This window comes from Cucumis sativus, chromosome 2 (genome assembly GCF_000004075.3).
Source record: "Cucumis sativus cultivar 9930 chromosome 2, Cucumber_9930_V3, whole genome shotgun sequence".
In the NCBI taxonomy this organism is placed as follows: Eukaryota; Viridiplantae; Streptophyta; class Magnoliopsida; order Cucurbitales; family Cucurbitaceae; genus Cucumis; species Cucumis sativus.
In genome coordinates this window covers 236,198-259,711 of record NC_026656.2, presented here as the reverse complement: position 1 = coordinate 259,711, position 23,514 = coordinate 236,198, and the positions used below count along the sequence as shown (strand labels likewise).

At 35.7% G+C, this 23,514-nt stretch overlaps 4 protein-coding genes and 1 long non-coding RNA gene across 9 annotated transcripts; 2 read left to right on the top strand and 3 right to left on the bottom strand.

The window, feature by feature from the left end:
• Window positions 1-68: 68 nt before the first annotated feature.
• Window positions 69-2,420, bottom strand: LOC101214722 (growth-regulating factor 5). 5 transcript variants are annotated; one of them, XM_004141128.3, is made up of 3 exons: window positions 1,357-2,420; window positions 933-1,275; window positions 69-844 (listed from the first exon to the last, which is right to left on the bottom strand). In XM_004141128.3, the coding sequence occupies exons 1-3, from the start codon at window positions 1,538-1,540 to the stop codon at window positions 412-414; spliced, it is 960 nt and encodes a 319-aa protein (XP_004141176.1). In that variant the 5' UTR covers window positions 1,541-2,420; the 3' UTR covers window positions 69-411. The 5 variants fall into 5 exon arrangements, with proteins under 5 accessions (XP_004141176.1, XP_031736640.1, XP_031736641.1 ...); XM_031880780.1 differs by having other exon boundaries at window positions 69-841; XM_031880781.1 differs by having other exon boundaries at window positions 69-835.
• A 145-nt stretch (window positions 2,421-2,565) lies between these two features.
• On the bottom strand, window positions 2,566-9,717 carry LOC101208952. Its single transcript, XM_004141022.3, has 19 exons — window positions 9,557-9,717; window positions 8,923-9,258; window positions 8,468-8,659; window positions 8,293-8,376; window positions 7,803-7,862; window positions 7,289-7,333; window positions 6,853-7,049; window positions 5,742-6,188; window positions 5,437-5,563; window positions 5,157-5,354; window positions 4,938-5,027; window positions 4,777-4,839; window positions 4,567-4,641; window positions 4,402-4,452; window positions 4,240-4,317; window positions 4,002-4,136; window positions 3,804-3,911; window positions 3,099-3,164; window positions 2,566-2,933 (listed from the first exon to the last, which is right to left on the bottom strand). Exons 2-19 carry the CDS (start codon window positions 9,232-9,234, stop codon window positions 2,865-2,867), a joined length of 2,397 nt encoding a protein of 798 aa, XP_004141070.2. The 5' UTR covers window positions 9,235-9,258; window positions 9,557-9,717; the 3' UTR covers window positions 2,566-2,864.
• Window positions 9,718-10,557: 840 nt separating this feature from the next.
• On the top strand, window positions 10,558-12,327 carry LOC116402052. The gene is made up of 2 exons (XR_004214404.1): window positions 10,558-11,089; window positions 12,008-12,327. It is a non-coding gene; the product is annotated as an uncharacterized LOC116402052 (long non-coding RNA).
• LOC101214964 (O-fucosyltransferase 35) lies at window positions 12,195-16,497 on the bottom strand. Its single transcript, XM_011650280.2, has 10 exons — window positions 16,263-16,497; window positions 15,155-15,888; window positions 14,800-14,937; window positions 14,618-14,690; window positions 14,432-14,502; window positions 14,261-14,349; window positions 13,992-14,124; window positions 13,492-13,724; window positions 12,883-13,359; window positions 12,195-12,757 (listed from the first exon to the last, which is right to left on the bottom strand). Exons 2-10 carry the CDS (start codon window positions 15,665-15,667, stop codon window positions 12,556-12,558), a joined length of 1,929 nt encoding a protein of 642 aa, XP_011648582.1. The 5' UTR covers window positions 15,668-15,888; window positions 16,263-16,497; the 3' UTR covers window positions 12,195-12,555.
• A 1,751-nt stretch (window positions 16,498-18,248) lies between these two features.
• Window positions 18,249-21,397, top strand: LOC101209195 (pentatricopeptide repeat-containing protein At2g06000). The gene is made up of 3 exons (XM_031881115.1): window positions 18,249-18,863; window positions 18,963-20,511; window positions 20,770-21,397. Exons 1-2 carry the CDS (start codon window positions 18,624-18,626, stop codon window positions 20,388-20,390), a joined length of 1,668 nt encoding a protein of 555 aa, XP_031736975.1. The 5' UTR covers window positions 18,249-18,623; the 3' UTR covers window positions 20,391-20,511; window positions 20,770-21,397.
• Window positions 21,398-23,514: the final 2,117 nt, after the last annotated feature.

Sequence of the window (23,514 nt, the reverse complement as noted above, 5' to 3'; positions counted from 1 at the left end):
ACAAGAGACATAGAAGGTTGAAAGAAGCAGCCCATAAGACAGATGGGCAGAGGATGCTTACCTTAGCATTTTAATCAGAACTCTCTGACTCACCATTCATCATCCAACTATTTATGCATTAAAGACACTCTCTTTGGATCCTTTTTATGGAACCAACCAACCACTGTTGTGTTCAACCTTCAACAACTCATTATCCCATTTCATTTCGTACATATTTGGTTGGACACACAACCCATCAAAGAAAATCATACATACAAACAAAACAAAACTAAACTAAACGAAAATAAACTTTTATTTGTAATGCACTTTGGTAACAGCCGGGTCATGGATACGGACCATCCCAATTACAAAACCAAATGTCTTTCATTTGTTCCTCAAAATGCTAAATGCACAAAGGCAACCCATAGGATTTCAGTTCTCGTTACGCTTATTGAAACTGAAGATGGAGGAATCTGTGTTAGGAGTAGACATTGAAAGTCGAGTTGCAGAAACTGAGCCTGTATTAGATGACTTATCATCCAAATCATCCCAAGACTCTCTATGTTTAGGAGACCATTCATCAAAAAAATGATGCACTGTCTTCTGTGGTTCTTGATCTCTGTCCATCTTACTCTGCATCTCATTATATTTTTCAAAGCTCTGCAGCTGCAAGTAAGAAGAGTAATCACCTTGTAAAGCAGAGCAGTTCTTGTATCTGGAGGATGAGGAAGAGCAACTCATTGTCAGAGGAGTTAACTGCCACGAATCATCCATAGACGAACCAGAGAAACCTCTCATGTTTCCAGAATGTTGTTCCCTAACAAAGGAATTTTCTTCCTTCTCCCCATAAATATACCTGTTTCTTCTTCAGGGTTGCAACAAAATCCTCTGTTTAGCCTCAAAAGTCAAAATCTCAGAAACGGAAAGAAAGAAGCATTTTTGTAGAAAATTACCTGTAATCTGGAAGTAAGGATGGATGAGAAGAAGCAGAGGGATTTTGATAGTGAAAAGGGTGGGGATGGGGATGGGGATGGGTTTCAGAGTTGTGGGTGATGGATGAGATGGCTGGGGTGGATGGATTAGAAGAGTTTAGGGGAGTTGTTTTCAAAACTTGTTCCACAGGCTTTCTTGAACGGTTTTTACCTCTGTGCATATGTCTCTCACAGTATTTAGAATCTGGGTATGCCTCTTTGGAGCATCTCCATTTCTTACCGTCTGTTCTTCTGCACCTTCCAGGCTCAGGATCAATTTTCCTCCCAGAACCCATCTGCAAGTAGTTCCATCCAACTGCTGAAACTGACACAACATATAAAACATGTATAATATGTAATATTAAGTAATGTATAGGAAGGAAGAAATGAGAAGTTAGTTAGTTACCTTGTGGATATTGGTGAGGAAAGAGCCTGGAAATGAAAGGAGTGTCCAAAGAGGTTGCCTTAATGCTGTAAAGCAGTTCGGGAGGGATAGGGACGCCGGAGACCATGTACTTGAAGATCAGAGCTTGGTGCTCAAGCTCTTGCCATTGAGCTGCAGTGAACGGAAACCTGTTTCGTGCGCTCATTGTTTTTTCCAGTGGAGAGTGGAGAATGGAGAAATGAATGTTGAAGATGGTTTTTAGTTTTATTAGAGGGAGAGTTCAGAGTAGAATAGGTATATTTATTTGAGGGACCATTGAGCTGCAGAATCTTCTTCTGTGCATGTTTAAAACTAAACTAATGGTTCTGATTATAATGCTTTCTCTCTCTCTCTCTTTCTTTCATATTACGACTGCAACTCTCTGCATCTTCTGCTTCTGCCTGCCACCCCCTTGTCTCTGACATCTCTACGGAAATCCATAAAAAATAAAGGCAACTAAAATAAATTTATTATTTAATAAAGGGCAAAACAAAACAAAAGGAAATTTATCAGACTCACTTAAAAAGAGTTGGAGTCTGAAGCTAAATGCCTGCACCTGATTTTTCTTTTTTGTACGGTTTAAGCTTTTACTGCAACTACCAACTCTTTACTTTTTCTGTTCATTTACCCCAGAGCTTCAGACTATATCCCAGTGCCCCCCACTTACCATTTTCTTTTTACCTTTTTTTCTCTTTTCCTATTTTTGATACTTCATAACATCATTCATACATATGACTCACTGACTCCTCTCCCATTCCGATCAGATCAAGTCCCAACGGTCCCTTTCCTTTACACCTTACTTTTAAGTTTTACCTTCGTGTTTCCTTGCTTCATTCATTTTAATATTAAACACATTTAGTTGACTTGCAAACTCCAGGGACAGAATAAATAAATTAGTATGAACATTGGAAAACCAATCGCATTTTACATAGTCGATGTGTGTGGTTCAAACCCAACATTTGTTTAATGCAAAAAAACTAGGAAGTTTTTAACAAAAACTCGTAGTCTACTTTTGTAAGGAAGCCAGCGTAGTCTCTCTCTCTCTCTCTCTCTCTCTCTTTGGAATATGTACAAAACAGGGACAGAGCTCGAGGCATTCAGTCAAGCCAAACAGGTCATTACTGCTTTGTCATTCAGTACAATGAAATCCTCGAAAGAAAAAAAAAAAAAAAACAGAGCAGAGCAGAGCAATGGCTGCAATGTGTAATAATAAATATAATGCTTTGCTCATTCCCTATCAATTTTATTGTTCTATGAAATACAGTCCACTTCCATCTACATTTGCTTAAATGCTAAACTACTATAGAGACCCAATGTCGTAGAAATGTCTGGGAAACAGAGAGACCGAAAAGTAGAAGCAAACATTTCCTGCCTAGAAAATTGGAACTTATGGATTAAAAAAAGAAAAGAAAAGAAAAATAATCATATGAAGTAGTATATAAATTATACATCAATGAACTTGCGTTCATCAGTTCGTGACACTGTGGGGATCATTCCTTCTGGAAGAACGAGAGAACAAGATCTGTATGTACAGAGAACAACTGTGTGTCCACAAAAAGCTGCTCGGCACAATAGAAAACAAATCACTTGTTAGCATTGAACTAAGGATCATCCCCTTTGCTCAAAAAATATAAGATCAATACTTTTAAACTAAAATGTTGAAAGAGATGTGTTTCTCAAGTCAAGACATTAAGCCAAAAAACTGAATCTATGCAGGTGACTACCTTCAAAAATGGCCGATCACGGCTTGGGAACGACTCAATGAAGCTCTCCTTCAAGAGTAATGATACCTAACAGAACAAAACAATAAGCCATTATTAGCGTACTACAAGTTTATACAACAAACCAAGTCACCCCCCACCCCAATGTTCATGAACCTAGTTTTGTAGGCTCACTTGTCTCCATTTAAATTGAGATGGCAATAATACAGTTCTAAATCGATAGATGGATACATGCTATATTTTCCCTCATGGCTCGAAGTGATTTCATCTCTCCCTCCCTCCAATTCATCTACTATGCCGACTACTCAAGTTTAGAGCACTGCCCAAAGTGCTCATAATTTTAAACCCCAGATACGATGCACCACGCATTCAAACAAAAGAAATCAAGAGGAAAAGTACAGCTTCGCTACAAATTTGTTTTAGCACTAAGTCTTGTTAACTGGATAGATATATAATAAAGATATGTTATATTGTTTGCATATTAAAATTAATGCAATCTTGTCTGCTATAAAAATATTTTATATGTTGGAAACGATTACAATCAAAGCCACAGACCACCTTTTTCACTAATCTCGAATCCAGACTCTCTCAGACAACGTTTAGCACCAAGTTTATTAGGCCGTTAAAAGAAAGTAATATGTAAAGCTCACAACACAAGAAAGCATCAGATCACAAATTGCCTAAACTTAACGAGAACTGCAAACCCACCTTATCATCATTCGATTGTACATTAGTAATTGTATGTGAACGGAGGTTAGAGCAGAGGGAGTCCAAGTATAATCTTAGCACTTTTAGGAAACCCTTGGCGGCCTCAACCTATAAACAACAAACAATTTTTAAAAAAATTACAACATGTATGATTGGCAAAACCACGTATCCCAAAAAGAGCAAAAGAAAAGAAAAAACCTGCACATCAGTGCATTCATGCACTGGCCTCTTTCTCCCTAAAAAGCTCTCTCCGACTAGTTCTGCGTGATACGGTCTTAATGATGAGAATAACTCCTTTTGTTTTGGCAACTGAGGTATTGTTGGGGCCTTGACCTGTCGTGTTAAAATAGTGGTGTAATAAAAAATACTTATATTGCAGCAAGTTAATAACTGACAACATTATACGATGACCGAAATTCTGGTAAAAAGTAGATACCTGGTTCTTGTTCACATCAACCAAAACGGCATTGGTTAACTTTGACTGTACTTCACTGGTTTTATTTTTCACGCCAACCTACTTAAAAGTTCCCGTAAGTAATCAATTAACAAAAAATTACCATAAATAGCTGTAAGAAACAACCAAAAATAAAGCACTTACTATGTAAGGAACAGGAGCATCCAAAAAGTCCAGCATGTCATTTGGTAACACCTAAACGTTTATGTCCATGAATGATGACAGTTGAGATGTTCAGAAGCCAATAAACACAGATTCCCAAACAAGAGATATATCATGACAAGAAATATCAGAGATAAGAAATCATACTGGCATCAGCAAGCTTTGCCACTGGTAGGGACGAATCATAGGAATAATCGATAAAACCGAAGCTGATAGGATACCCTGCATGTTGCATATGAATTATTCTCACATCCATACTAAACAAGTCACAGACAGACCTCCAATCAACACCAAAATTGAACACCACAATCCAACCATTAGACTTCATTCAAACATGATGCAAGGAAAATCATGTACCAGATTGGAACAAACAACCACAATCTGCTTCTCCAGCAGCGCTCCAGCTAAAATTGATAAAATCTGTGGACAGAAAAATCACATGCCCAAGTTGTCAGCTACATTAGCAATAATCAAAATTCCATCCCCCTGGTGTAAGTCTAAGATGGGCATATACTTACATGCTCAAGGCGCAAAGAACCACAAATGCTTGCAACAGTCCATATTGACAAGGCATTTGCTTCCTCCTCTACCATGAGAGCACCGTGTGCCTGAGAAATAAACAGGAGATCGTGCTAAATCAAGGAACCAAATGATTGTCTACGGAGAGATTTTGACAAAGGCCACAAATCTAATCATGCCACAGACAAGGGCGTCATTAAACCTACAAAAATAATTACCTCTGCTAATTCAAGACTTGTACTGCATGATCTTGGATCAATGGTCGAGCCAGCAACATGTAGAACTGTTTTGCCTGATCTATAATACTCCATCGGATGCAGGTGCTCCAAAGGATGAAACTTAACAGAACAGCCCCTCGCAGGGTAATGCAACTGGTAATACTCGCATATGATTTGTAATGAACCATTCTTATTTTCCTGCAGATTCAAATAAATTGATTTCTTAAAAGAAAATGGCAAGAGAGCAACCTTAAAAGCAAAATTTTTATATTTATAGAACCTTGGCCCATTCAAGAATGTCAAGTAGGTCCGTGGAATCATCCTGGCCAGAGAAAGATGCCTCCTCTGTCTCTGTGTCATCAGCGTCACTTCTGAAATTTCTATCTTCACTCGGAGACCCCTGAAAACTACATGATAGAAATTGAATGTTAAGAAAACCAGCATAAAAATAAGTCAAATTCACTGCTGCAGAGTCACTCTGATTAAGCTTAATGTAAAACATTTGCCAAGTAGTTAATATTAAATAAAACATTTTGAAGTGTTCATGTCAGTGCAACAATCAATGACTATTCCATAAGCATATACCTTGACGATGATTCAGAGCTTTCATATTGATAATAACGGAAGAGAGGTAGAACAGCATTCGGTAAACGCCTGTCAATTGCCTGCTTGTTGCTTGTAAAATCATCAACTTCGATATCATGATTTTCCTTATGTACACTAACAGATTCTATTTTGTCTGTAACTACCTCTGGTTCTGGATCGAGTTTGGCAACTATATCGTTGCTAACACCCTTTCTCAGACATTGAAAATGACCATCTAGCACTTGATGGTCAACATGATTTTCATCACCCATTCTTTGAGAATATTCCTCTTTTCCCTCATCCATGTCTTCAGCTGCACTCTGATCTAAAGTCATGGAACCCATGTCTTCCACCAAATCTTCATCATTGCTCAAATTCTCTGTGGATTCCAAATTCAAAACACCAATACCTTTTGTTAATCTTTGCAGCCTTTCTTCGGTGAAGATGCTACAGAAAAGTTAATAAAAATAAACAAAAATAGGTTAGAATATTGATTTTAAAAAACAATGACAAGAAAAAGCAAGTAAAATTAAGTTCGAAATTAAGAGGGGAAAAAGAAAAACCATATGTGGATAACGAGAGGCAGAATAATATAATGAAGCAATTTTCCAAGTTTTTTACATTAAAGAATTTTGATTCCAGATGTTACATTTCATTCCATTCACACATTTACAAAGATAATCTTAATTCACCCTAAAATCCCTATATGAATGTGAGGACTTATACAAAAGAAGAGCTTTCGTGCAAGACACCAGACTTTGTACGCCAACAAATCTAGTAACATTAACATTTGATCAATTCCACATCTACTGAAACATGGCTACGATAGCTGCTCTATTCAGTATCCACACAGAAAAGGTGGAAAATCTCTCAAATCATTGCTCCCCATAAAGCATTTCAAAGGGAAATATAGATTCCTATCTGTGACCGCTACAACCATAATTTTCAATTGTCTTAGATCCCAAAGTAACCATTCTAAGTCTTACCATAATTTTCATTTGTCCTAGATCCCAAAGTAACAATCCTAAGTCCTTTTTTGGGGGAAGAGTTTCATTGCACATCTTAATATGGGGGAATGGGATTCGAATGCTTACAATTTGTACATACATACCTATTCAACACACCAAAATGTAATTCGAAGAATGGCAACCGAGAAAGGATGCAGTAGCATCTGCGTGTGGTTAGTACGTAACGGCTCAAGGATGAGTGGGAAGATGGTTTTTCAGAAACAGAAAGCAACCCAGATGGTTTCTGCACTAATTCTTCAACTAAAACACAGCATCCATACAATGTTGAATCATCAGCAACCTGCAAAGCATAGTTTGAAAATGAATTTTGTTGTTGCCTTACTGCTTTCATGTTACACTTTTGTTTTGTGACCTGTACTTTAGGGGTCCTATTTCAAATTCACTCTGTGCATGCATGTGAACGTTTCCCAGTCCAATGTAGGAGTAATCATGATGAAAATATTTAAGGTAGGATTTAGGACACACATAATTGTAACCCCCACCCACAAGGTAGAATTAACAATTGAAATATCCTAGTACCTGTAAGCGGAATACAAATGAGAGATCACTTTGCTTAAAGTGTTCCTGCAAATGCAACATATTGATTAAGAAAAGTTACAAAGACATGTAGCTACAGAAAGGTGTCAAGTTAGAAACTAGAATTTCTCTTAGCTCATAGATCACATTCAAACGCATGTATGCTGATGATACTACCGAGGATAGCAACAAGGTAGGTTATCCTAGAAATTTATACACCTAATTGTCAAAATAACTAAAGACAGGAAAAAATCACTGCTTGCAAGTAGTTAGCACAAACCTAGTTATAAAGGCATGTAATAGTAAGTGCAGGTAATAAATGATCTAAGGTCCAGTGAATATGCTCAGTTTCTTGAAGTATTAAGAAACATTAACAAAAGAGGGGTTTCTACTATAAGCAATGTTAAGTATCTATGTTTCATTCATATCCTATCTTCAACTGCAACAATTCATTTTTGCAGCCAACTCATTTAGTCTGATGTCTCAAGTTCCAACCCATTTTCCAAAAAGAAAGTACCTGCCCAAGAAGAATCTCATTCAACTCACTCATGGAAGGAGTTTTTTCAACAGCGTGAACCTGCGGTCACATTATCAAATCTTAGGGAAGAAAGAAAGTGATCTGAGACTCTAAAGAACAATTTAGGAAGCCAACAGACAATAAGGCTGCTAAAAAAACATTTGAAGAAAAAGTTTCATTGTGATGGTGAAATGTATACAAAAAAATTGTATCATGTAGTAATACTAAAATATTCTCAATGAGTAGATAAGTTGTCATAACAGGTTAGTTTAACTTGCTCCATGATAGAGCAAGAAAAGTTAGGGAATCAATAAACTTAGTTGTTTGAGAAGATGCAAATATGTGATCATTCTGCTCAAGCACCATATCTGTTTTCAGTAAAACAAGCATTTATGCACCAGATGATACATAACTGTGAAACAACCACCGTGTCTTTTCGTTTTATTTTAAATGTCCTTGATACATATAAAATGCCTGATGAGCAACCAACCTCCACACCTCCTGGAAAGCAGAACGAAAGAAGGTCCTTGTACTTGAGTGGTAACTGTTTCTCAGGAGGGTAAACAAATAGGACCTGACAGGGAATGAAAATTCACTAATCAATTACTGAGGCAGGAAGGTTCCATTGAATTCTAGAACCATGTTTGGTTGAGTATAAAACCCACCTGTGGTTCGAGATGAGGTTCCACCCGGGATTGATTCTGACTATTATTAAGAGCAGTTCGGAGTCTCCCGGAACCTTCTGACCTCTTTGCAGCATACTGTCTCTGAAGTGCCTGAATATCACAATTAGGATGAAGGCCAACAACAACCATGCTCTCAAAAATCCTAGTTGGCTCCTTCTGAGATCGATGGTCCTAAAGTTTTGCACAGAAAATATGTTGAAAAATACAATAAAAAAGAACTTCCAAGAAATAATCAAAATTGCTAATATGACGTAGCAAGCATCAGGAATCCAAATAGCCCCAAAATGCATTATTGAAAGAGAGTAAAAATAAATAGCACGGCCATGTAGTAGACTAAAGAACTAATAAATGAGGCATGTGGAGAGAGCTCAGACAGACTTGAAGCAAAATATATATTGGTGAAAAATATAAATAAGTAGAATGAAGAGGCTAACCAAGTACTGCAACTGGAAATTGGCCCACTGACGCTTTTGGGTAGTGAGAACTTCAGGATTGTAAGTTCCTGCAGTTTTGACTTGAGGAGGACTAGAAAACCCTTTGAGCACTTTATTAACTTGACGCTGCAATCTCTGTAGTGGACTGCCGCCCTCGTCGTCTTTTGAAGAATATATGACAGAAGGACGAGGAGAGCGAGCATCGGTTGCGGCAGCAGCTGCAGCAGCCACGGCTCTTGCAACATCTTCAGTCGTCTGGAGGAAAAGTGAAGCACCCCAACCAGGGCTCCCCGTCTCTTCGTTCTTATCCATCACTAAAACCCTTCTCCTCTCCTCCTACCAAAATCATGCAACTATTTAGCCCAAAACAAATTCAAACAAATAAAAAGCAACAATAACACGATTCTGCACAACACCGATCAGGTTATTTTACTTCTTCGTTAGCAACGAAATTGAATCCGAAGCCGAACTCTTGAAAAAAAGTATCCTCGAAAGAAACTTATTGAATTCGCCGAAACTTCAATTTGAAAAGACCAGAAGTAGTCTTCGATCGTCGTATCAGATAAATTAGTATGAAAGCAGAACACAAACACAATGAAAGAAGCCGGAAATGAAATGAAAGAAGAAAACAAACCTTCGATGATTCCCCAATAAATAATTGAAGAGAGAAATAGTTCAGACGGCCATAAGGAAGCTAAGCTCCAGTAAGCGGTCGGCGAGAAGGATGAAAAGATTGAGACGGATAGAGAAAGAAGAAGATGGCGGAGGGAGACGGGAGGAGAAATTGGGTTACAATAATAATAATAATATAATAATATTAGTATTATTAATATTAATTAATTAGCTCAATAAATTTTAGTTTTATTCAATTAGTAAATAATAAATAAATAAATAAAAGGAAAGGCAATCAACGTTTTCCCTTTCCTCCATAAAGTATTAAGGGAAAGTGAAAAGAAAACGTCTTTTCTTTTAACTTCTTCTTAAGAGATCTAATGAAGGGTCAGTTTTTTCTTGCTCCTTGCATCCGTTGGCATCGGCGTCCATCTGTACCTTACCTTCCTTCTTTAAATTTAAAATATATATAAATATTATTTGCAAACGAAGCAAAGTAATAATATTTTTATCTTTTTCAATACTCTTAATCAAATATCAGATCCCCTACGGAAGATTCTGAAGAGTTGTTCGTTGAGGGGGCTTTGTTATTATTCAAGTTTTAATACCCTAAGGTCAATTTTTTTTCTAAATAATTAAATTATTAGATTGGTCATTGGTCTATATGGTCTATGGTCAGAGGGATAATAACAAAGTTTTTTTTTTTAATATTGTCGTAACAAACCGTCCACCCATTTTCCCATTAAAATAAAAACCTAGTTGGTAAATTGATGAGACTAAATTCTAAATTTATTTAATTTTAGGTGTTAGGAGATAACAAAGGAATGAAGGATTATAATGAATGAGATAAAGGGCTCCACTTTCTTCGGTCGTGGGCCATGGCTCCGCAGATTTAATGACTCGAATCATTGTATGACAAATATTGGCACATTTAATATAATAAATATATGTGTCACGTTCATATGTACATGTATATATATACATACATGTCTCTTCTTTGTCCCTCTTTACCTATGTATTCAAAAAGAGTGCCTAGAATGAATGTGAGGTGAAGAAAAGGATGGGTGGTTTGGGAGAGAATGCTTTGAAACTCCCAGCTGAGTTAAGGAGGAGTCAGGTGAAATAAAGAAGAACCCTGCAAATAGGCATGTAATTAATGTGAAATTGGGGTTATTCTGCCATTGAAAAACAATGATGAGGGGCATGAAACAATCATTATTGCAAAGCATGCGCACATGTCCTTGGAGTTTCCAATATGCGACTGACTTTTGAGCACTGTTGACAGGAGACTGCATATCTTTTCAGAACAATTTAATTGGTGGCTTTGCTTTATTTAGTATCCTTTTGGATATGTAACCACCTGTTTCACAGTTGAAAGATTTTAAGCCAACCAAGTTCTTCACACACAAGTCAAAAACCAAACCCCTTTATTCTTCTTCGATTTCATTCTCAAGTACATCTCCTCCGATTTGAAAAGGATGGTTCAATTCTGGAAACGGAAGTTTCCATTTAGATTCAAGACGCAACTTTTATAGCTTCATGAATTGGGCCCCAGGTTTGTAACTTATAGTTATACTTCTTTCATATTAAAATGTCATTTCAAGTAAACTCTTGTTTCTAAAAGAAAAGAAACTGTAATTCCTAGGTCGGTTGGTGTTTGCCGACATCTGTGCCTCATATGTTCCATTCTGCACTACACAACCTAAAGAACCAAAACAGGAAATAGGGATATTTTGGTCTAGACTTGCCTTCAATCCATGCGACATACAGATAACATACCTTTGACTTATCTCTTCATTCTCCCACCCTCAACTTATCATTTGGGAACAAGGACCCTCTAAATAATTGTACAATTATGTCATATCGTTCACTTTGAACATAATTTTTGGTTCACCTTTAAAGCCTCGTACTAATCTTATACATTCATGCTCGTATCCAACCAACGTGGAAGTTTGGTCACATTTTCAACTATTGCAATTCTTGAAAGTGAAATATAAATGAAAAGAGCACTAGTCTAGAACAAAGGTTGGTTCTGTTGAATGCTACAAGATATAATCCTTTGATTTCAGTTAGTGTTCACATTTCTGGTTTGTTTGTTGTGATGATAAAAGTAAATATCTAGATTCACCACTTAAAAACAAGTCAAAGAAAACCAGTAGAGAAAGTAAGATGTCAAATTCAAACCGAAGAAAATGGCACTGAAATTTTAATTCTTCGATATGAGAAGTGCTTACTATATTTCATCAATTTTGCTCTTCCATCTTAGGAGGACTGCCAGTTTGAAGGACATATCGCATATCTGTACTTGCCTTACTTCATAATTCCTCAATGGCTCGGGTTTAGTTTTACACAGTTGTTGTACAGCAAAATATTGGTTTTTAAGTTATAACATCTTGGCTAGGCTTCGATTATTCCCATATTGCGAATACACTATTTTCATAAACCCTTTAAATAAACCGTGTGTATTTTTCAGCTACACGGTTTCATGACTGGTGGGTTTATGTGTTCGTGTCTCATTCTTCCAGATCAAGAGCAAATAAGAATTTAGCTCCAATGTCAAAGACTTGCACAGAAAAAGTAAAACACTCCGTCTTTGCAGTCAACAACACAATCAAATCTATCTAAACCACAGCACTCACAATCAATGGAAAATATCAGAGTGGAAGCAAACCGGGAGTTTATTAAATTATGGTATCGTAGTTTTGTGTTTATGAATTATAATCCAGTTGATTCAATATCTGTATTGCCCCCTTAGGGAGTAGGTTCGTTACATGATACAATTGGTTGGGTTTCTATGGTATAATCAACAATCATTGCAACAACAAATTCAATTCAATCTGACCTGATGAAGTGCCTCTCCACGTTTATGAAATATTCTCTAACCAGTGAGTGAGCTTTCATAAATTCGAATGTTTATGATCGTCGCTGTTGGCAGAGACATCTCCAAACTTATGGTAAAACCTTTTAAACTTCCTGTGCAGCCGAAGAAGTCCAAGAGAATATAAGTCAATTATTTGGCCCTTACGTTTCTTTGTTTCTATCACAAATGCATCCTGGAAGGGGATTTGCATAAAAACTCTCCTCCAACTTGGGGATTTCTCCGGCTTCTCTAAGATATGGAGCCCCTGCCCGATTTTTATGAAGTTCTTTCACTTTCGAACTGAATTTTTTCCAAGATATCTTTCCTTCATCAAGTTGATCAACAAGTTTGACAAAATTCGCCCTGCACCAAAAACATTACAAAAATTATCACGCCCTGTGAAGGAAATGTAAAGGTATTAAACAACCAAGACAGTTGGAGTTAATGTGTTGTAAGATATGATGTAAAGAGAAGATTTTGATGATTACTTGTCTGGATTTATGGTCTTCTTGAAGCCCTCAAAACGCCTGTGACCTTGAATTGCCTTTGCCATATTTCCATCATACGTATAAATAAAAACATCGCTTTGAAGGGCAACAACATAGTCGATGCCAGCCAACATGTTCTGGTGATTCTTGAAAGGATTCAACTCTTCTTCGGTGGTGAGTGTAGAATGGGAATATATATTGGGAAAATCATCCTTAAGATATTGCATGCTTCCATTTCCATAAGCCTCACCAGCTACCAAGTATATTCTGGTTCTGGATGGAAAACCCAACCCTCTGAGCAAAAGAGAAGTCTCCCTAGGGGTCAGTGGACAGCCACCGAGCAACCTTCTCTCTGTCCCATTGATTTCCTTCTCTTTCCAATGGGCAACTTCATGACGCATTCTAACCAGCTCATCATTTTCCGCTGTTGTCAAATTATGACTGCAGCCTGTGAATGCAAGCATATCCTTTTCATACCTATAAGAAGAACATGGTATCATTTTAGAATCTTGTTTAATAGTAAACAAAGAAAAAGAGAAAGGTAGATGTTCAAGGAAAAAATATAGAAGTGTCCCCACGTTTTGGAAGGCTATCTAACACAACACTTGCCTCAAATGAAGAGCAATATAAAAGCCTCCACTCTGTCGCATTCTGGAGACCAAGATGTTCCCCAGTTTTTCAATTGGAGTTGAATATTTTAATGCTTGGAAATTTACACGACATCTCAACTTCTGTATAGAACTTGGGAGACCATTGTTAGCCAGCCGGGAATCCGTATGTGTAAAATACATCACCTTGTGCTGCTTCAGCAGTGGGAGGACCTCAGCTTTATAGTAACTAATCTGCATGAAATTAAAGAGCAATGTTAGGAGTGTGTTTGGTTTAACTTTTCAAGTGTTTAATTTTGAAAGTAATGGAAGTGTTTGGCAACCACTCTATAAATGGACAGCCAACAATATGACATTGATAAAATTGGATTAAGTTCACACTGAACGAAGCATATCGTGAAGAAGAGAGCAAGAATCTCTTTTGAAAAGACCCTTGAAGTTTTGATATTCTTAATGTATGGCAGAAAACAAAATAGTTAGATCTAGGTTAAGAATGATGACCTTGGACCAAGAAATTGGTGTTTTGTTGAAAGGCACTAATTCGGCATAGGCAGTTGGTAGTGCCTCTACTATATGAACATCATTCTCCAGAGTCTCAAGAAAGTGTTGCCAATTAAAGAGATCTTTAAAGCCACTATAGACATGGATAACAAATCAGTTCTAATATATTTAAATCGAGTTCCTTTTGTTATCAAGAAATAAATTCTCACTAAGACACAAACTCTGTTTAGGAGTGAAAGTTAGAATAGAAGTATTCATTGCACTAAAACCTTTCATCTGCCCAGTAGGATTTATGATCAAGTGAAGGAAGGACGAGCACTGCTTTCATAACCTTTGCAATGACAACCATATCACAGATCTACACCAGAGAAGCATCGAGATATCAGAAAATAGTTGGTTTTTAGAATAGCCTCTCACAATAGAAAGTAGAATAGCTAGACCCCAAATCTCATCTGATTCAAGCCACCGTTGGCATTTACAAGAATGTATCCGTTTATCTTTGCATCAAGCTCTGTATATAAACAGAAAAAAGAAATTTGTGAACTTAAAACCTAAATTTAAAAAAAAAACACTAACACATACCAACGAAGATGAACTGCAACTATTTGTAGATAAGCATAACATACTTTTGTGGCGACTTCCCTCATCGATGCAAGGAGCAAAATTCTCGCTGTCAGGTTTCATCCAAATTTCTGAATGCTGCAATCAGTTTGATAGAGTAAGAAATATTTCAATAATCATTCATAAGAACCAAATGGTAGTGAATGGGTGAATCATAAAACATTTCAATCTCAGGTTTCTCACTTACCTCCATGCCATTTTGACTACCAACGACACTTGATTCCATCATCAGAGTTCGCTCAAAACTAGTTTCCCCTTCCCTGTGTTTAATATTATCAGAATTATGATCCACTTGATTTCGACTTGTTATGGAGTCAGGTGTATCCTATATAAAGAATGAAATGTTTAGGTAAGAAGAGTTGTGGTTCAAATATAGAAAACGGAAAAAAAACATAGGGTACAGAGAGTTGTAACAAAAGAACCATCGGTTTAAAGATACTTGATCAACCAAATTTTATGTTTATCAAATGGTTATATTATATCCCTCAATACAAAATGAAAATGAAGGCTTGTTCATAAAAGTATACAAGTCAATACTATACATTAGCATCAACGTGGTGTGATTCATTGGTCTCAATGACCGATCCAAACCAACCATTCATGCAGATCTTCAGAATACCCAGAAACAAGCAGAGACCACAGAACACCATGAACATCAAATGCCCCAATTTCCTTTTTTCCCTTAGCCTAAAGTCCAGAGAAACAAAACCAGGATTTAACGAACTTTTAGCAGCAACACCCCCATGAATTCTCTGGCTAACATGTGGAGCTGTCTTCCGTTCCAAAGCAGATTCAAAGCCATCCACTTGAACCGTGCTTCTGAAAGCTTCTGATCTGGGTGAGTTCGCAGGAAGATCAATCTCATGGTGGCTACTAAGCCCATTATTGTTGAGGATGTTTGAATTAGTGTTACTGTGAGTGTCACTGTTGTTGTTGTTGTTGTTGTTGTTACGCTTGAAGGAGTGTGCACGACGAGTTATAGGTCCCGAGAACCGGGGGCTGTTGACCCTTTGAGAAACGCCATCGTTGCCGTTGTGGTGGCGCTGTGGAACCATGATCTTTGCCACCACACCACTTAATGTTGATTTTAGTTAAGATATCACCATAAAAAAACAAGAGCTAAATTTGAAGTCTCTTGCTTGCAGTCTCATTCAACACAACTGTTCAAAAACTAGCAAATCCCATTATAGATGTTCTGATAATCAGCAAGATTTCAGGTGAGGGAGGGAGACAAAATCAAATCCTTTCCTCTCTTTATCGATAGATATAAATATGCCTGTGCACGTAAATTCAAAATAAGTAGAAATCAATGCTTGTAACGACAAACTGAGGACACGGTGAAACATCGTTATAAAGTAAACTAGTATAGTAAGAGAAATTGAGATGACAAAATGTAAAACTAGGCATATATGAAATGAAATGAAGAAGCAAAAGAAAACCGTGTTCTCTAATCTAAAGCGCCCCCTCGTCGATTTTTCTTCTTCTCAATCTCACCTGAACTGCCCCAATTCAAGATGCGGCAACCCCTCTACCAAATCTCACACTCCATTAATCAAAACCCTTAAATGAATGTTTATTTATCAGCCACCAAATCCTCCGTCAAAGCTAGTATATTAAAAGAAAAGGTTTGAAAAGAATACAGATGCATACCTTGGGTCGTCGACAGGTATATGAATGACGAGAAGGTATCACAGAGAGAAAATGGTTTAGGAACACTAATGGAGGATGCACACAGCCTAGATTTTGTAGTGTGGGGTATGAAGAAATGGACTCAACTCAAGAGTCAGACGCTTCTAAGAAATGAGCTAAGATCTTTTATTGCATCTTCAAAAATATATAATATTTTCCTTTCTGTATGAATATAAAAGTTGGAGACTCAAATTTCCATTAAGTTCGCTGGAAATTATTACTATCATCGGCACACAAATTTGTAAAAAGTGTCTTTAACTTAGCTTTTAAAACAATAAATTTTCTGTTAGTGTACGAGTAATGATCAGTGTATCTGAAATTCATCTCTCTTTTTTCTTTCCGTCTCATAAAAAAAATTATATGTTAATTTCAAAATAAATTCAAATTTGTTTAAAAATTCATTTTAAGTTAATTTGACAATTTCCTAATATACTATTTTATTCTTCTTTACACTCTATATATATGTTCATAAAATTATGCTATAATTGAATTTGAAGAAAATGGAAGAAATGTGTCAATAAGCAAGCATAAAAAACACAAACAACAAATTGAAATGTTTAGAACCATTTTATAAAAACAAAAAAACGTCTATACATACATTGAAGAAAATTAAAACAAAATATCTGGATAATTATCTTGGTTGGTTTAATTTAGAATAAAAACTAAAGGAAAAAGTGTTGTCAATCCATCATTAAAGCTTATAAAATGAATATTAATTGTATTTTAAAAAATTAAAATATAAGCGTGACATTTTACTTGTGCATAAAATTAAAAAATTATATTTTAGTGTATCGTGATTAACTAATATATATACTATATGGAATTTCGTTTCATAGATCAAAATATCGCAGAAACCTGAAAGTTTGTAAGAAAATATATAAAATCTATCTTAATTGGTAAATATAATAGATTATCACCGTACACACTATTTACCACATCATATATAAAAATTAAGTTATTCACATGAAAAATAATTTTACATAAATTAAAATATGTGAAATCAAAACAAGAACATCCACTGAAAAAATAAAATATACTGAAATATTTATAACATATAATAAAACTTTGAATTTTTTATTAATGATAAATACTATAAACTTTTATCATTGTCTATTAATATGACCGACAAAAACATACAAGTGTCTATCAATGTCTATCATCGATAGAATCTGAAAGTTTGCTAAATTCTGTAAATATTTTGTAAAATTTGATATTTTGACATTTCTCATAAAAATATATAAATGAACTAAATATATAAATAAACTAAGTAATAATGTTATAAGAAAATATTAAAATGTGGGTTGTATATGATATTACCCTAATTTACTTAAAATACGAAGAATATGAACAAAGTTAATTTTCAAAAATAAAAAAGAACAGTTAACAAATGGACAGTTGCAAATATAACAATTAGATTCAAAATAATCGAATATATAACAATATTTAAACAAAATTGTAAACACAACAAAATATATTAATATCTATAGATGATAGACTTCTATCACTGATAGATAAACAATGTTGCAGATATTTATCATAAACTATAAAAGTGATAGAAGTCTATCACGGATAGACCAGAAGAATTTATCAAAATAGATTATGCTATATTTGTTACTATATATATATAGAATTTATTATTATTTGTAAATTTACCATAAGTTATAATTAAGGATAGTTGCAAATTTAGCCATTAGATACAAAATAATTAAGTATATAACAATATTTTTAAAAAGTTGCAAATACAGCAAAATTTGTCAAATTTTATCAACGATGGAAGCCTATCACTAATATATCATGTTATAAATATTGGTCTATTAGTAATAGTAAGTCTATTAACAATAATTTTACTATATTTACCATTTTTTTTAAATGGTTATGGATTATAATTACCCCCAAACGGATTGGGCAGTTTGGGCTCACAAATACAATGGCCTTGATCTTCAGCTCCTCGGCCCGAAGAAAAACCACACAAGACTTTTGAGAAAACATTAAACAAAGTAAAACGGAAAACCCTAAACGCAGGAACCCAGGGAGTCGTTGATTCATCCGATTCGCAGCCGTCTTCACTCTTTCAAGGTCCAGATATTTTGATGGAGTTCTCGTAGTATCATCTTGCGGGCCGCACATTGATTGGAACTCTGAGTTCCTTACTCGGTTGCGAGTTTTCCTTCTTTTGCGAATAGGCAACTTTCATCAACCAGCATTTTGTTGTCAACAGTGTTATGGCATCAGAGCTTCGTTCGATCTCAGGTTTATTGTCTTGAATAAAATGATGGATTTCTTATTATTTATGCGAGTTAGACTGGACATTTAATTCATTTCATGAATATTAGAGAGCCTGACACACAATCTGAGAGACCTACTGGGTGTAAACAGGAAAGAATTGTGATTGAGAATATATGGGAAGATAGAGCAGAGCCCAACGATGGCGTGGGGCTGCAGATGACCCTCTTATTCTTCTCTAGCCGTGCCTACAGGCTTCGAACCTCCAACTTCTCCATTGCTCAGTTTTATAGCCTTGCAGATTCAGTATCACGCGCTCGGCCTTTTTGTGATAGAGAGATAATACGACACTCGGAGGCTTGGCTAGTGAAGGTTGTTTGCACTCTCTTTTTTCGATCGCATTCCCTGAATGCTTGTTTTGGTTATCTAAGTAGAAACTTGAACCCTTCAATCGCTTTTGAGGTTATTAAGAGGTTTAGTGATCCCTTATTGGGTTTGAAGTTTTTTGAGTTTAGTAGAACACACCTGAGCATTAACCATACCTTTAATACCTATGATTTGCTCATGAGGAATCTCTGTAAAGTGGGTCTCAACGATTCTGCAAAAATTGTTTTTGATTGCATGAGGAGTGACGGGATTTTGCCGGATAGTTCCATTTTAGAACTCTTGGTGTCTTCATACGCTCGAATGGGGAAGTTAGATTCTGCCAAAAATTTTCTTAATGAAGTTCACTGTTATGGTATTAAAGTTAGTCCTTTTGTGTATAATAACTTGTTGAATATGTTGGTCAAGCAGAACCTAGTAGATGAAGCTGTCTTACTATTCAGGGAGCACTTGGAACCATATTTCGTTCCAGATGTTTACAGCTTCAATATTTTAATTAGAGGATTGTGCAGAATAGGAGAAATTGATAAGGCTTTTGAGTTTTTCCAGAATATGGGAAATTTTGGTTGCTTTCCTGATATTGTTTCGTATAATACGCTTATAAATGGGTTTTGTAGGGTCAATGAGATTAGTAAAGGGCATGATTTGCTAAAAGAAGATATGTTAATAAAAGGGGTTTCCCCAGATGTTATAACCTATACATCGATTATATCAGGCTATTGCAAATTGGGTGATATGAAGGCAGCTTCTGAGCTTTTTGACGAGATGGTTAGTTCTGGAATCAAACCCAACGACTTCACTTTCAATGTCCTCATTGATGGTTTTGGCAAGGTTGGAAACATGAGATCTGCTATGGTCATGTATGAGAAAATGCTTCTTCTTGGCTGTCTACCAGACGTGGTTACATTCACTTCCCTGATTGATGGCTATTGCCGGGAAGGTGAAGTGAATCAAGGTTTGAAGCTCTGGGAGGAGATGAAAGTAAGAAATCTGTCTCCAAATGTGTATACCTATGCTGTGCTCATCAATGCTCTCTGTAAGGAAAATAGAATACGGGAGGCAAGAAATTTTTTGAGGCACTTGAAATCGAGTGAGGTTGTTCCCAAACCATTTATATATAATCCCGTTATTGATGGGTTTTGCAAGGCTGGAAAGGTGGATGAGGCAAACTTCATAGTGGCTGAGATGCAGGAGAAGAAATGCAGGCCAGATAAAATAACATTTACCATTCTTATTATTGGCAACTGTATGAAAGGGAGGATGGTGGAGGCAATTAGCACTTTCTATAAGATGATTGAGATCAACTGTGTTCCAGATGAAATTACTATTAATTCTTTGATATCTTGCCTTCTGAAGGCTGGAATGCCTAATGAAGCCTCTCAAATCAAACAAGCTGCTTTACAGAAGCTCAACTTGGGTTTGTCATCGTTAGGAAGCCCGCTTACAAGAAAATCTTCACGTGTGCCAGTTGCTGTTTGGTGAGGTCTATTGTGTAGTGGACTAAGAATTTTCGGCCTGCAACTATTTGGAAGTGTTCGCCTGTTCTGTGCCAGATTACAAAATAAGCAAGTGAAGGATGAGACAAGTTGACTACTAATAGACGGTTAGGACATTTACACTGATTCTAGTTTCTCAAGGCTGAATAGTATCTATGGTAGTAAAGTACTACCTACTGGCCATATCAACTTCTATGCTGTTGTGAGGTGCCTGTTATTCGGAATAGAAATGTTTTACCGAAAATGTTTCTTTTTTTTTTTTTTGGGGGGGGGGGGGGGGGGATCATAGGTTAAAATTATCAAGATTCTTCTTTCATTTCATTACTGTTGCCATCCGAATTTTTAATGTTTCTGTTGCACTGCAGGCCAGTACTAGTTCGAGTTCTCACGTAAAGGGTTTAAAGCTCGCTGTCTGAATCCCAGCCACAATGATTACCATACTATTTCATGCTGGTCATAGGCCAAACCTTTGGAGTTCTGATTGAAAACCAATCGAAGAGGGAGTTGTGCTGAAGCCGGTTTGGATACGTTAGTGAGGGGAAGACCATTAGGCCATATTCTTCGTGGGATTGATGGCATTTGTTCTCGGACGTTATTATTGTTACCATTGGCGGTGATTCAGTGAAGAAACGGAGACGAGCTTAGATCAAGCGATTAGTTTTGGTCATGTACAGGCCTTTTCAAATTAACATAAAATAAATGCAAGGATTATCATATTTCTTGAGTTGACTTGATTCAGCTTGAGTGGAATACCCTGCTGTTATGTAAACTTTAATTATAGCATAACAATTCTGTGGTCGTGTCTGGTGCAGTAATTATGAATTCGTGTCTGAAACTGATGGATTGATTCAACATGTTATGTGGATTTGTGGAATTTCTAGACCTGAACGATCTAGAATTAACATGGATGAAAGTAAAAGTTGAAGCCAATGTGGTAGCGAATACTTATGCTTAATATAATAAACAGTCAAGAGGCTGGGTTTCTTTTGTTGACCATGGTGGCTTCTGTCGCCGTTTGAGACCGTCTTCAGTAAGTGGCCAACTCAAACGCGTTAACCTTGTCTATCAAATTACAAATTAATAATCTATTAATCGTTAATTTAAAAGCTACAAAAATGGGATAAGTCAAGTAAGTTTGGCGAGCAGCACTGTTTAACTTAATACATTGTATACTAAATTATTTTTTTCTGAAGTCTTTGTTGTATTAATTTTACACCTTTCTTTACATTAAAATAAAAATTTGTGTCAGACTTGCCTCAATCGAACTCTTAGACTGTCTAAGTAAATCAATCTAAGACAATTTGTTAATATTATCTTTAAAAGACTGATAATGGATCAAATTTGCTTTTGATGGGTAGAGTTGGAGAGTTATAAAAATAATATTGTAAAATTAAAAGAATAGAAAGTATTCCTTGGAACAAAGGGTGTATTGAAAGAAAAGAGCAAAAATATATATATGGAAGGTTCGAATTTCGAAATACGTTGGTGTAAATAGGAGGACTTGGGAGGGTGGCTGGGGAGGTGAGTCAAGTTATGGCCTCTTCTTCACGCGTTTTTTACAAATTTTAATGTTAAAAACAAAAAAAGAAAGGTTCATTTTCCATGTGAAATATTATATCTTGAGAATGATGCTACTTTGACTTTCAATAGATGACGACATCCAATACCGGGCCCGCCTCCCTCACCCACTATCACTATTCTCTACTTTCTTCTCCTTATTCATCTCACCATTTTTCTCTTTTTATCTCTCTCTCTCTAAATACCTTCCCATAATTCTATAAAAACTTCAATTAAAATTAAGTTTTTATTTGAATCATTTTTAAAAATCGTCAAATAAATTAAAATAATTACCTACTATAACAAAATTTAATATCTTATCCACGATAAAAATTGATAGATATTTTAATTGTCTATCAGTTCATAAGAGCATATTGGTGTTTATTAATACTGATTATTAATAAAATCTAAACATTTTATTATATGTTAAAAATATTTTATCAAATTTGCTATTTTTACGATTCTTTTTTTATTTGTAGTTTGATTGGATTTAAAGTTAAAAGAAGAATGTTTTTCAGTTTGGTTTGGTTTTTTAAATTTTGTAATAGAATCATCCAACCACTTACATTAGGTAAAATTAAAATCGAACCGTTTATATATATATATATATATATATATATATTTTGTATATGTTTTTTAATATATGTATATATAAAGATTTATTCTTAAAAGATAGTGAATATTTGAATTTTTGAAACTATGTGATATAGATCACAAGGTTGATGCATAAACCCTAACACATGTATATAATGCATAAACCCTAACACATGTACATATATATAATGCATAAACCCTAACGCATGTACAATTATATAGTTTAATGATGTATGAATTGATGACAGTGTGGACTCAGCAAGTTCACTCGAGCAACTTAGTGTGGCAATTCAAGAGCGGTGAAGAGGGAGCGATACTGTGAATGATGGACGAGATTAGCAAGACATAACGAGAGGGGCACTAAATTTTGAGCAAGAGCAAGATTGCTTTTCAACGTGACAAACGTATGTTTTAGTAATTTTACTCGAATTTAAGGTTAAAGAAATAACGGTTGGACTTTATTAAAAAGGAATGGGATGACTTTGATATTTTTTACATCAAAATTTGAGTAATTTATAGAAGGGCCGGGGTAAGAAAATAACAATGAATAGGTTGATAATTGATATTATATAGTTAATGTGGGTTGATTTGATGATTAGTGTGAAAAAAGTATAGAAATTAGCACGTGGATGGAGCAGTTGTTATGTGAATGTGATCCAGGGTGTCAAAAGACTGAATACGTAGCATAAATATTAAAAGAAATATAAAGCCTAAATTGGTAAAAGGGTATTGGTTTTGGGTTGAGAAGGCCGGTGGTGCATCATTCATCATTTCGTTCTTCAAATTAATAATAACAACAACAACAATTATAGTGGGGAATTGACAAAAATAGGCCAAAAATGGAGTAGATAAAGACTTTTAGGATTGATTGTAAAAAAGTTGACATTTAGGACAAATTGAAGGTGAAATGACGAAAATACCCTTATTTCATATTAAACATTTCAATTTAAGAACCTGCG